Raw genomic sequence first — 14537 nt, 5'->3', positions numbered from 1 at the left:
GTCTGACAAAGAGGGTCTTTGCCCATGAAAGCTTATGCTCAAAAATGTCTGTTAGTTTATAAGGTGTCACAGGACCTTTTGTTGGTTTTGCAGATATAGACTAACATGGCTACCTCACTGATAACAGACCTCTCCATGATTTCCACTGCATCAGGGTGCAGTACAGGCCTTCTCAGCAACCCTGGTGGTTCACATGTGATACTACGGTCACACTGTTTGACAGAAGCAGGACATGCCTTCCTCTAGACTGGCCTGGAACCTTTCACAAAGCCAGCTTGACTACCTTTAGTTAGAGGATGTTTATGCTATAGATCCTTTCCTCACAGTGCCTTGAGTTGTTTGGGGCCCCATGTGTGCCCCCCAGCCCTACAGGGTGGCAGCAACTGAGAAGATAAGGGGATTCTGGAAGTCATTCCCCTTGTGAACTTTGCCCTGGACTGACCATTTTAAGGAGTTTATCACCTGTGTCAGAACCCTCTCTTGATCCTTTATGCATTCTAGGGAGCAGTCCCATACCTTTAAGTCACTCAGATCAATTGGTGTGCGCGCGCCCAGGAATCCTTATGCATGATAGTAGGAGGTCTAGTAATTGACGGTTCAATACGTTTCTAAAATAACACTCAGAGGTCTTGAATATTCTGGTACCTCTCTGAAGATGAATATATCTTTGCTGTCTAGGTGTGTATGGTTCAGTCCCTAGTGCATTATTCAGGTGGACACAATCAAGAAGGTTTTTTTTGGTGTTAAGTCTTGTGCTTGTAGGAGATTCAAAGTCAGAGAGGCAGCGCTGTGTGCCATTGTTAAGGATAGAGTTCTGATTAAGACACTGTCCAAGGGGAGGTACTGGTGGATCTGTGAGATCCACATCTGGCCACAATTACCACCAATATCTTTATAAATACCGAAAAGGGCAAGGATAAGTTAAATAGTTGCATCAGATATTGATAATGCTTCCCGTTGTAGGCTAACTTTGGGAACCTGTGATGGCACGGTCTGATTGAGATGCAAAAATACATGAATCTGCAGATCTACTGAAGCCATAAAATTTGTCTGGGACAGGGATGACATCATACATGTTAGGGTCTCCAACTGGAATTTTGTTCTCTGCATCCACTCGTTGAGCTTTCTGAGATGCAGAATGAATAATGCGCCTCCTGTACACATCTGAATGATAAAGATGACAGATTTTCAGGCTTCTCCTCCATCTTCTGAGGGAATGCTCTCTACTACTCTCACATCCAGGAAATGAGAAATCTCCTTCCATAAATGGTGCTTTATGGGGTTGTTCAAGATGAGCGACTGGATTAAAAATGGATGGAGTGGAGCCCGTAAATCAAGGGAGCATCCCTGACTCATCATCTCACTGACCCACTACTAGGCCATGGGAAGAGCCATCTTTTCCTCCAAGATATGGAAAATCCTCCCCCAGGCTTCAGCTCCAGGAACAGACTTTTGTCATAAAAGAGGCTTTGGGAATGTCAAGGTTCCCCTAGAGCTTTTCTCCAGAAAGAATCTTTACTGGTATTTCTGCAAAGACGAAGGCCTGAAGATTGTCTGTATTTTCACAAGAAGTATATCATGGCACTGAGAGTGTACGTTTAGATTTTGCAGCAGTCTGCCACTACCTACTTAGTATCAGAGATGTAGCCAAGTTAGTCTGCATCTTCAAAAACAACAAGAAGAAAAAGAAAAGAAGAAGTCCTGTGGCACCTTATAGACTAACAGATTTTGGATCATAAGCTTTCGGGGGCAAAGACCTGCTTTGTCTGACACATGAGTGGAGGGGGAGGGAGGTTTTCAGAGGATGATTTAAAGAGGGAGTCTCAGTAAAGGGGAGGGTCAGAGCTGATGAAGTCTATTCAGTCAGTGTGGATGTGGCCCATTATTGGCAGTTACTGTGGAGTTGTGAACATCAAGAGAGGAGAAATCAAGTCAATTCAGTCAGGGGGATGTGGCCCGTTGTCAGTTGCTAATGTACCTACTTAGTGTCTACAATCACTGCCCATGAATTTGGTGGAGGACAAGACCTGCTTCAAGTGGCTACCCTCCTTCCAGAGATGGAGTTATAGATGGCACTTAGTCTCTCAGCTGGAGGCCAGGTCTTTGGCTCAGAATCTCCCTACATCACCTGAGGTTCAACAGTGAATGCTGCTTTCAGGGAAAATTTCTTTAACTGAAGCCAAATTCATGGTGATTACCATCACTGAGGGCTCAGAGATATTCATGCTAGGAGACAGAGAGATGCCTTCACAAAGTGAGTAGAACTAAGGAGGCCCTGAGGGGAGCCGAGGAAAACTCAAAGTCTTTTATGAGCATGGCCTCCATTTCTTAAAAATAGGATCTTTAAGCTATACCACCTTTTGTGAAGACAAAACCATACCTTTGGCCCAGGACGCTAGAATAACATCAGCCTTTAATATCTCAGTAACTGGAGCTTTTGGTTCCTGGACGCTTACAACCTTAGATCATTTCTGTTAATGTGTTTGCCTTTGCCTTATCTCATTCATCCTTCAGTACTGCCTCAAAGTAGAAGTGCTGGGGAACTGCAGCCTCAAAGAAGAATGAAGGAAGGAATTTGCTCAGCCTTACTCTTGGGGGTTTCTGAGGTTGAATCTGCATAGTGGATACAACCTTGGTACAGACGGCTGCAGGAGAAAAAAAAACAAAAAAAAAAACCCACTGTGGGTGTGGGGGAGGAAGGGGAATGAAGTGGGGATTTTGCTGAATCTTTTTCTGGTCCTGGCAATCCAACATCTTTTGTGGATGGGCAAGAGGAGCCAGAGGACTCATACCTCCTAAACCTGATGCTTTTTCTCCCCCTTCTTCACAGTCTTTAGTTCACTTACAGAGTATAGAGTCTCAGTCAGAGCTTTGGTGAGGCTTTGCATTGCTGAGAGCCTGTAGTGCACCCATGAGATCAGAGTCCTCGCCTACTAGGTCCTGTTCTCCAAAAGAGGACAAAAGCTTTCAGAGCTCTCAGGAATTAGGGTTATTTATGCCCCTGCAAGTCTGCCTTCTCTATTCCCATTGGGACTCAGCCCCTAGGTTGGCTGACTGGAGGGTGTCCTCATCCTTGGAGCATCTCTCTGCTCTGCCCATAGATTCCTGTTTTTTTTTTATTTTGCTTTGTTTTTCAAAACACAAACATCAGAATTATGGATGCCCTGGTGCACACAGGATTCAACTCACAGCCCCAAGACACAACTGAGCCAGGGACAGACAGCAGGGTGGGCATACCTCCCTGTCTGCCAAGCCTGGGAGGGCAGTTTCACAGATGGAGCACATTTGGATTTCATTCCACACTTTTCAGGGTGCTCTGCCATACTTGGAAGGCACAGAGGAGCCAGCAGGGAGGCACTGCAGCTGAGGCTTCATAGGGTTCCAATGCTTGAATAAAAAAAACTGACCGGAGGAGTACGACTGGGACCCAAATTACTTCCCACTATTTGACAAAAAAGGCCTTGTTAGGCATCACGTGAGTTCTGTAAAACCTGCCATTTGCACAGTGCCACAGAAACAGAGAAACTGGAAGCAATCAAGAGCTCAGGAGTCACGGCCAGACCAGGCAGCTCCAAAATGCCGATGTACCTCTGGAAGCTGCAGAGTGAGATCCCCATGTCACATTGTGGGAGATGGTGGGTTGCAGAATGTTTCATTAGGTTTGCTACTTTAAACTAGAAGTAACCATTTATAAAGATGTAAGAAACCTCAGAAAGTTCACCCTTCATTTTATTGCTTTTTTCAATTCTGAGCGCTTTGCCACAGGAAATGTACCTCCAATGAAGATATTTTCTATTCCAAGGATGTTACAAAACCAACACATGGGTATTAGTCACGCTATACTACATACAATACAGCTCTTAGCTTCCCTCTTTAAGAGGGAAGAAAAGGCCATCTATTACTGGCACGTACAAGCTGCAGAAAGATTCCAAAAAACAATTTTCTGGGGACAACACAACACTTCAATTTTTTTACCTGGTGGCTTTACAAAGAAAGAGGCATCTGATTCCTCCACAGCATGCTGATCTCCTGGCCAATGTTCTTCAGGTACTGTCTCTCTTGCAGGTGCTAAGGGAAACAATTAATGCGTATAGCCCTGTTAATGCAAACAGCACTAGTGCTAGACATCAGAATGGACACTCAGCTACACATATTTACTCAGATGGTACAGGCTTTGCTGTTCTTGCAACTCTGTTTTTAGAGAGAATTTATTAATTCATCATGGGAAAAGTTACAGGACCTGAACATGTTCTCCTGTGATATTATGGATTATATAAAGAGGGGGTAATAACTCATACTGATTTTAAGATCCATCAGCAGAAGAGGCTCTCTTGTCAATGGGATATTCTGCTGCCAAATATCTTCAGAAATTTCTCAGGCTAAAAACTGAGTTGAAGCATTCTTTCCAATGGGATATTTTCTTTATCTTGACTCTTTTTATGCAACTGGAAAAGCCAAATAAGATCTTCTTCTGGCTGATACACCTAACAGTTTCTAACCTAGAGATTCTTCTAGCCCCCGTTATAAAACACTACGGCAACAGCCGAAGCGCGTTTTACCTGGTATATTCAGTGCAGATTCTGCAGCTGAATCCACAATGAAGAAGGCAGCTGAATCCCCAGTGAAGAAGGCAGATGGATCTGTAACTTCTGCAGGAGAATATGGGGGTCCCAAAGAAGGTTGTTCAGGTACCATCACAGCTGGCTGGGGTGCTATAAGAAATAAAGTACATTTGTTACTGCCAATATCCTTTGAAATTCTGATTTGTTTCCAACACAAGCTTACATCATTATTTACAGAGAGGTAGCCATGTTAGTCTGTATTCCAACAAAGCAAACAGCAGAAACATAGCACTTTAATAGTAACAGAGAGTAAGCCGTGCTAGTCTATACACTATCAAAACAAAAAGCAGTCAAGTAGCACTTTAAAGACTAGCAAAATAGTTTATTAGGTGAGCTTTCGTGGGACAGACCCACTTCTTCAGACCATATCCAGACCAGAACAGACTCAATATTTTTGGTTCTTTGTGTCTTAAATATTGAGTCTGTTCTGGTCTGGCTATGGTCTGAAGAAGTGGGTCTGTCCCACGAAAGCTCACCTAATAAACTATTTTGCTAGTCTTTAAAGTGCTACTTGACTGCTTTTTGTTTTGACAGCACTTTAAAGACTAACAAAATTATTTATTTGGTGATGAACTTTCGTGGGACAGACCCACCTCATCAGATAATCTTATTGCCATCTTCATTAGGTCCATTAACTTTCAGAGCAAACTAGTTTATTGTCATCACAAATAATGAACACATATATTGAAGCGAAACCTACTCATTAATTCATTCAGGGCTTGTCTATGCTTCCCCCCAACTTCGAAGGGGGCATATTAAGCAGGGTGATGGAAGATTACTAATGAAGTGCTGAGGTGAATATGCAGCACTTCATTAGGCTAATTCTTCCCCATGGCAACTCTGAAGTATTAAACTTTGAAGTGTTGACACGTGTAGCTGCGAGCACTTCGAAGTGCCTTTATTCCCCAAAATTTTGAGGAGTAAAGGCACTTTGAAGTAGCACTTTGACACTTCAAAGTTGCCACGAGGGAGAATTGCCTAATGAAGTGCTGCATATTCACCGCAGAACTTCATCAGTAACCTCCCATCACCCTGATCAACACGCCCCCTTCGAGGTTGGGGGCAAGTGTAGACACAGTCTCATAGAGGCACTATATCTGCTTTACAGACCAAGAAAAAGTCTGTCAGGCGTTAGTGGGCAGGAGAAGGAATGTTGTGTGCCTTTCAACTACTACTCACAAATAAGCTTTTGTTATAGCAGCTCTCTAGCTGCTATCGTCCAAATGTTGTAAACTAACAAGTGAAAAAACCCCCAAATGGAAACAAAATATTTGATGATGAAGGCAAAGTTTCCCATAACTTTGGTCTAATTTAACTTTTGTTTAGAATAAAATAGGACAAAAAGGCAGTAAAAAGGCAGGGTCTGTAGAGGAAAGCTTAAGCCTCAAACGCAGTTTACAATAGGAGATTTAGGAGAAGAGGCAAATTTTTACACTACTGCCTGTTTAATGGATTTCTATACACATCCCAGAATTCCACAAATAGAAACTGAAAACTGAACTTCCAGTTAACAGAAGCCCATGAACATATTCAATAGAAGATTATACCATGAACTTCTTCCGAAGCTTTAAAGTGTTCTATGAATGCCGGCATTGTCTCCATTTCAGAAGGAAGTAGCAGCAGATCAGACAGGACATCCTCTCTGTGCATCTCGAAGGGTTCTGAGGAACAGGAGAATAAGTTAAACATATTACCACAAAAGAATGACAACAGGAAAGCAAGATGACATAAGAATGACTCACTACCAACACTGAGTGCAAGATGCTAAGCAGCAGTATTTCTCAACCCATGGTATGCATACCCTTAGGGGTACATGAGAGAAGTCTGGGGGATACACAGCTCTTGACTTGTATTCAGGTCTTTGAGCAATGAAATGCAGCTCCTGCTCGGAGCCGCATGCTAGGAGTGCCATCCGTTGCTCTGTGCATGCACCCCAGTGCTTGGAGGGAGAAGCGTGTGGTGGCTCCGGTGAACCCCAAGCATACGGTTAGAGAGGGGTGGGGCTGAGGGTGCTTGACTCTGGAGGATGGGAGGTGGATTGGGTTAGAGCAGGGGAACTTGGGGTGCCTGGCTTTGGGGAATGGAGGGGGAGGAGACTGAGTCATGTATTTATGTATTTTGAGTCATGTATTTTTTTCTCTCTCTCTCTCTCTCTGGATTATATAGATATATAAAAATAAATTTAAAAAATTATGTATTATAGATCTATATACATATATATACACACACACACACATGTCCAAAAATTGTGGGAACTGGGATAATTTTTAAAGGAGTTAGTTAAAAAAAAAAAAAAAAAAGTTAGGAAATGTGTATGTTCCCGCTTAAAAATAAAAGATAACTTGTCCTCTCAAGCAAGATTTATGCTCAACATGGAAGTGTGTTTATCCATGTTATTTTATATCCAGAATAAATTAAAGAGTATAATATAAATATTGTATGGTGTGCCTGTATGACCCGCTTTTTGAGACCAGCAACATTTAAGTCTTGAGTGATATGATGGACCAGTACACCTGATCTGAGGCAGGAATGAAAGCTGATCCAGCTCAGTTAACTCAACCGTCATGCTCATGTCCCACAATGAACTTTGGGGAAAAGTATACAATCAGCCATACATGCACTTCCCTCAAAGTATCACAGAGGTGTGACTGGATCTTGAGCTAGAGGAGGAATTCCGCAAAATAATGGGCCAGGCAGAGAAATCACCCTTTTCCTTGGTCATTTCAGAGATAGTCAAGTAAAAAGTAGTCCTGTGTCCAATTTCACTACCAAGCAGAGAGATGCAGAAATGATGAAAAGTACATTTTTAAGCCCCTTTAGTTATTAAAATAACAATAACAACACCACAACCACGTACGGCATAAGTTTTTAAAATTAGCAATTTTTTTTTTTTTAGTCTGACAAGCTTCAGTATGATCCCTTTAAACTTCAAAGTGTTTACCTTCACTGTTTGTTCTCCCTGTGTCCCTGGAGCGGTGAAGCAGATTGTCTGATTTCTAGTTGGTTTTTTATTAGGCCATGAGCTTTCATGGGTAAGACTCACTTCTTCAGATAATGATATGATCTGATTGAGGCAGGATATGGGTCTACACCATGAGTGGGTAGGTTAGGGTCTGTGGTCTATGGTATGCAGGAGGTTAGACCACAGGATTATGATGGTACCCTCTTGCTTTAAAATCTGTGAGGAGAACAGTCCTTGTTATTTGCCCCTTGATCAGACATACTGGTTAGTCAGTCTTGCCAAGGAATTTTAGTGCAGGCCAGCAACTTGCTCAACAGGCAGCAAGAGGCTGACATTTCATTTACCTTCACTCAGATTTTGACTGGCCTGCTAGACAATAGATATGTAGCTCAAGACAGATGAAGTATTTATGTCACTCCCTTGATGGTATATACTCACTGGTCAAGCCAGACACAACAAAAAAAGAAAAGGAGCTTTCATATCAGCAACACTGATTGCTCTGTGTGTATGTACACAGTCTTCCAAATAAACAGTGCAACTACTTAATTCAGACACTGCAAGCACAGTCGCACTATGGTTCTTACGCCTGCTTATTTAACTGAAGCGACCAAGCCATTTAACAGAAAGGAAATGAGCAAATGCAGTAAAGCCGTAAAGGGATGTTGAAAGGCTATAAGCAAAACATCCTGAAGAATACTGGTTACGGAAATGGGCACCTGTCTTTTTTCTCTTTAAGGCTACGTCTACACTAGCCCCAGAACTTCGAAAGGGGCACAACAATGAACATAATTGAAAGATGCTAATGAGGCATTGCCACGAATATACAGTACCTCATTAGCATAATGGCAGCTGCAGCACTTCAAAAGTGCTGCTTTTGATCGTGCCAGGCTCGTCTAGCATCTTTCGATTAGGTTCATTATGATTCCCCTTTCAATGTTCTTGGGCTAGTGTAGACATAGCCTTTGAATGCTTGCTCATGAGTTCACAATCATGTGGGAAAGGCATAATAAGCTGGGTTCCACAGGGATCTGTTTTGGAACTGGTGCTGTTCAATGTCTTCATCAATTATTTAGATATTGGCATAGAAAGTACCCCTATTAAAAAGCTTGCTAAAATCTGGTAATGGGAGCTAAGGCTGGGAGAAATTTGACAGTTGAGAACAAAATGTTCAGATATTTTTCTTTTTTTAAAAAATACGGCCAGTGTCTACAGTAAGGACAGATGTGTTTTGAAGGCAAATATTGTTGTTAATTGGTTGAAAACGATACTATGAGATTACTAAATCAAAAAGACTTGGAAGGTCATTATTGTGAAGAGACATATGAGTTTCCTCCAAAAGCTTTAAAGGAATAGATTTATGCCAGTCCAAGATCACTGGTCAATATGAACTGTGAGTTCCAACCCAGTAAATGGAAGCGTGTTGAAGTACAGCTCATTTTAAAAAATCTTGGACAGCCTCTGACAGGGACACCGCAATCTTAACTGAAGACCAAAAATGATGCAATTTAAATTGACTGACATGACATCACCCTATTTCCACAGATCTCATTATAACACAAGGTTACAATTACTAGGTGATCAAAGAGTGATTTTTTTTTTTAAAAAAAGGATTATGTCCTGTGCCAGACTGAAACAAAGTTGACAGCCTATATAACTCAGGCTGCTGCTACACTACCATTGTCGCATCAGAGGGGGCATGGTAATGAGGCAATTTGAAGCAGGCTAATGAGGTGCTAACATGCATATTCAGTGCCTCATTAGCATAATGGCAGCTGCATGAACAAACCTGAAATTTCAGATTGACAGTGAAGATGGGGGCAGCTTCAAAATAAGCACCCTGCTTCAACATTCCCTTACTCCAATCTAGTTATGTGGGAGTAAGGAAACGTCAAAGTGGGGCACTTATTTCAAAGCTGTCCCCATTTTCACTGTCAACCTGGCATTCAACGTTTGTTTGCACGGCCACCATTATGCTAATGAGACACTGAATATAAATGTCAGTGCCTCATTAGCCTGCTTCAAATTGTCTCATTTCCATGCCCCCTCCGATGGGACAATGGTGGTGTAGCAGCAGCCTCAGTGGGGCATTGAAGTGTTTGTAACCGTGGGAAATGTATTTAGGAAAAAATCTGAATGTGAGATAGAAAAAACACCCTTAAGATGCAGCGCTTTACCATTTAGGTGGTGAATGGTAGCATTAGCTGGTCTTTTGTTAATCCACAGGTGGCTTTGAGCAAGCTCCTGGCTGCATGAGGAAGGAAGGGCAGGGATGAGCTCCTGCCTCACGTGCTGATGAAAAATCAGTTCATATGCCACTCTTGGAACCCATGCTGGGGGTTGCTGACCTCTGGTATAGGTTAACACAGTCATACCTGTCACATCCATGGGTCTGAACGTCGGCTGTGGTCCAAAGCAAAGGACTCTATCATCCATCGGCCATGCCTCATTGCGGTCCAGAAACTCTTTGCAGGACATTTTTTCATCCATGATCTCTCCGGGGGATACTGAAATGCGAAGAGAAAGCACCAACACTTACTAGTAAATCACAAGACTGGATTACTTCTGTGTATATGGTTTATGTAATGCTGAGTGGCAGAACTTTTGCTAAGACTGACAGCACACAGTTTTTCATTGAAATCAGACCAGTCAATGTGCCTCTGTATTACAATTTTAATGACTTTTTAAAGAGAAATGGAGGAATGAATGGGATGTGAAGAAGTTTATAAACGTTATGGCTTGAATATTTTTAAAATGCATGATGAGTGTATTTGCACTTCTAAACTATTTGTTGTAGCAAAAACACTGGAGACTGGGCCGTGGAGATCCATAAACTGCTGCAGTGGGCTAGGACGGTCAAACCAACAGAAATCTGAAAGCTTTGTTTGGTTTACCTAAGTACCTGGGTCTTAGATAGTGCTTTACATCAGTATAATTCAGATCAGTATACAAAAGTAGTGGGAGGTGATGCAAAGAAGTCCAGTGCCTTGTTCAAAGGCACCCAGCAAAGTCAGAGGCAGAACAAGGAAAGAAACACAGGTCATCTAAAATCGCAAACCAGTGCTCTATCCAATAGGAAACGCTGTCTCCCCTACAGATAGCTGTTATGTTTAAGCTCTTCTGAATGAGGTGTTACTGCCACTGGCACTTGACTTACAATATGAGTGGGCCAAGAATTAAAACAAAATTTTATATTACATATAGTCTGTTATTTACCAATGTTTATGACAACTCTTTAAAACAGACAGCCAGTTCACCCTTGTAAAAACATTGCTATTCTAGGCAAACTTTTTGTACATTAAAATGGACTGAGTTATAACTGAGGGCTAAAAAGTTGATTTACCTTAAGCACATTTCATTTACTTCAACACACAATATTTAGCCGTCCTCCTCAATTAAACAGGGTGGGTGTGGAACAAAAATGAGTGGCAGAAAGTGACACAGCTTTTCATTTTGAGTCCCAGTCCCCTCCTGCCCCAAACCCACTGCCTCAAAAAATAAACCCTACATACAGCCAGCATTTCAGAGTAAACAAACCCACCAAGGGTCTGTCAAAAACAGTCAGTCACACTTAAGGAAAGTGCCTGCTTTTTGATTCAACAGAAGTTACTCTTGACCAGTATCTATCAGCAAGGGATGACATAACTAACTGTAAAAGAGGCGCAGGTCAGTATCAAATTTGTAGCAAACCCATGAATTAATGAAGTGCGGTAACACGAGCTGAAAGAACCCACAGGCATCATGATCAATGAGACCATAATCCTGTGTAAAATTACAACTGAACATACCAGTGGGATAGGACAATGCCCTCTATAAGATCTATTCTCACACACCATCTGCTTCTGAAGACAGAAGCTTGGATCCTATGCAAGAGCACTTTCCCTGAGCTGAGCCTGTTGGGGTGGGGGGGGGGGTCTCAATGACCGCAATTGTTTACCAAGGCTGAAGATGCTGATTAGTTTGTTTTATCATCTGTTCTCCAGAGATCAGCGCACCCGCATACATTAATTCAAAAGTTAATCTACATAAAACAGCACTTCTAGCAATATACAGCATGGAGGCTTCCAAAGTGCAGACCCTGCTGTGTTCAAAGGTTCACACAAAGAACTGTGCCCACTATTAGGTTAAATATCTTCACTATCCATGAGTATATAGGAATGAACTGTACCTGCCAGCATCAAATCAAGCTGGAGGGTAAAAGAGGAGCTTAAAAGCTTTGTCAGAGCTGCCAACTAACTTATCAAAATCATTTTAGTGGTTTTGTCCTTTAAGCGGCTACAACGTTATTTGCTAAAGAATGGGTGGGAAAACTTTTGGTCCAAAGGCCCTGTCAGCATATGGTAAACCCCCTCTTTATGTGATTTCAACATATGCATTAATTGTATTAACTTGAATGTTGAAATCCCAGGCTCCAGCTACTTGCTTCCCCCAGCCGGGGGAAGCCAGGGAGAAGCCATGGGGCTGCTACTTTCAGCTCTCCATCGCCAGTGCTTCCTGAAGCCACGCATACGTGGGTAAACCCCTAAACCCACTCCCTACTGGGAACTCAAGGGCCAGATTAAAACAGCTGATGCGCCAGATGTGGTCCACAGATCACTGTTTGCCCACCACTGTGCTAGAGCAATGCCTTTGCTGTTGAGTTACACTAATCCACTCCCTGGATTATGTTCTCGAAAAGCTATTAAAGAAAACAAAGAATTTCCCCCCAGTCTCTCTGGAGTGTTGCATGCTTTTACCTTTTGGGAAAAAACAAAATTAAAAGCGCTGTTAGATGAAAGGTGATTGCAAAATACCCTACACCATCTTTTTAGCTCTTAAAGCAGTCAATGTTTTGATTTTATGTCTAGAAGAGATGCTGCACAGCTCCCCACTGTGCAGCTGCATTTTAAAATGTTACTGTGTGGCTCTGCTAAACACTGGGACCTTAAAAACCTTGACTTTATCACCACAGGAACCGAAGTCCTTATAAGTTCATCTCTCTAGCTGCCTGCATATTCTTAGTAATTTTCCTTGTTTTCTTGTCTGCTGCATATATCTGTAACAGGTCACATATGGCACAGCATGTCATCCAGTTTTCTAAAGACAGTCAGAAGCTCTGAGTTATCTCATGAGCTGACAATGACTCATGTGACCTTTGGAAATAATATAAGGCCTGATTCTGTAAACTGTTATGCACTGAACAGCCTCAACTCTCCCTGCTTTTAAAGAGAACTGAAGGCAGTATGCATATTGCAGGATTACATTCTCAACATTTCAAGTGCCTTGTTTTCCGCATCTGTAAAATAGGATAATACTGACCTACTTCTCTGGCACATCATGAAGTTAAACATTTTTCAAGTGCTTTGAGATTCTTGTCTGAAAGAACAGCACGTTACTTGCCTCAAATACATGGTTAAGATTTGCTTAATACCCAGAACTGGGAAGCAAAAGAAGAGGATTAGATGGTGAAATATTAAAGTGTATTCCACTTGACTTTGTGCCCTTATACAATCTCTTACCTCTCCAATAATGAAGCTCAGAACTAAATGATCCTTGGTGAATCAAGTCTACCATACTTGTTGGATGAGTGTTTTTAAAGCAAAATCATAGTTATCAGTCTCTGCTCCAGAAGCAGCCCAAGACAAACTGAGCTGCTAGGAGACTGTGCCACCTTCCACCAACAAAAGCAATGAGGGGTCCTATGGCACCTTATAGGCTAACAGTAATGCATGAGCATAAGCTTTCGTGGGCAAAGACCCACTTCGTCAGACCTGCATCTGACAAAGTGGGTCTCTGCCAATGAAAGCTTATGCTCATACATTTATGTTAGTCTATAAGGTGCCACAGGACCCCTCGTTGCTTTTGCAGATCCAGACTAACACGGCTACCCCTCTGATACTTCCACCAACAGAGAGTTAGAGTCCCTTCAAGTCTAGATTGAAATCATTAGTGGGGCAGCATAACGAGTTTTGTACTACTGATGCTGCCAGGCTGCAATCCTCCGTATGTTAAGGATATAGACAATGATTTAAGTTTCCATCATACCCAGTTCCTAAAAGGGACATCAAACAGGAAGGCGTATTTATTATAATTGAAATAAATTATTCCACAAGCAATCTGAAAGCACAATTGGCTTCTGTCACTTTTAATCCTGAAGATTTTTACGTCTAAGAATAAATCTGCCAATCAAACTGACATAGCAGCTATAAATTACATTTTCACACACCTGACACAAATTCACTTTATTACCAGTGCTTATAGAAAGGGGAGGGGGAAGTATATAGCTGCACTCCTTATACAACAGCCACATTCTATTACATCCCCTTCCCATACTTCAGGGCAGTCTTACCTATTCAGCTTCTAAGACCTTCAGGATAGGCACAGTCTACTGTTCTGTTTGTGGTGTGGCTAGCTAGCAGTTTGGGGCCCTCTTTTTGGTTGGTTCCTATACGCTACCATGAACTATACAGCAAGATTCCAGGAATGTCAGCATGCCTCATCTGGAACCTAGAATGTCTGTTAACTAAGCGTGAAATTACTTTTTACTCAGATGCTGGGGGGGGGGACGGGGAAGCAATAACTAAGTAAAAAGGGAGGATGTTCCAAGCATAAGGAAATGAAGACCAAATACGAATCTTATATTTCCGTAACTAGTCTAATACTGTAAATTAAGTTAAGATGAAGGGCTGAAACCTACAAGAAAATCAATGTAGAGTCCACTTCTTTGGGGTAGGGATAGAAGGTGTATGAAAGATAGTTTACGTACAATAGATAAAATTAAATTGAAAAAAAAAATTGCAGGGTACATTCCCAGTAACTGCAGATCTGAGTATATTGCTTCTTTATATCCAGATTCTTAGAACTCGGTGCTCAGACAAACCCCCAGAACACTAAAAGCAGTTATGCTGCAGTGAGGTTATAGGCCTCCTCCTGTATTCCTTTGCTCTTATAGTAGCCCAAGCAAGGTACCACTCCTT

At 42.0% G+C, this 14537-nt stretch overlaps 1 protein-coding gene across 9 annotated transcripts in view; it reads right to left on the bottom strand.

The window, feature by feature from the left end:
• The window catches only part of MAP4 (microtubule associated protein 4), a 285144-nt gene that overhangs the window by 113703 nt on the left and 156904 nt on the right, over positions 1-14537 (bottom strand). For all 9 annotated transcript variants that reach the window (XM_074985220.1, XM_074985217.1, XM_074985216.1 and 6 more), the window contains 4 exons: positions 9957-10088; positions 6170-6283; positions 4560-4712; positions 3976-4068 (listed from right to left, as the gene is read on the bottom strand). In XM_074985220.1, coding sequence (XP_074841321.1) covers positions 3976-4068; positions 4560-4712; positions 6170-6283; positions 9957-10088 — 492 coding nt within the window. The remainder of the gene's footprint in view (positions 1-3975; positions 4069-4559; positions 4713-6169; positions 6284-9956; positions 10089-14537) is intronic.

This window comes from Carettochelys insculpta, chromosome 2 (assembly GCF_033958435.1).
Source record: "Carettochelys insculpta isolate YL-2023 chromosome 2, ASM3395843v1, whole genome shotgun sequence".
NCBI lineage: Eukaryota > Metazoa > Chordata > Testudines > Carettochelyidae > Carettochelys > Carettochelys insculpta.
Note: the sequence above shows the minus strand (reverse complement) of the source record. Positions and strands in the feature narration are given on the sequence as shown.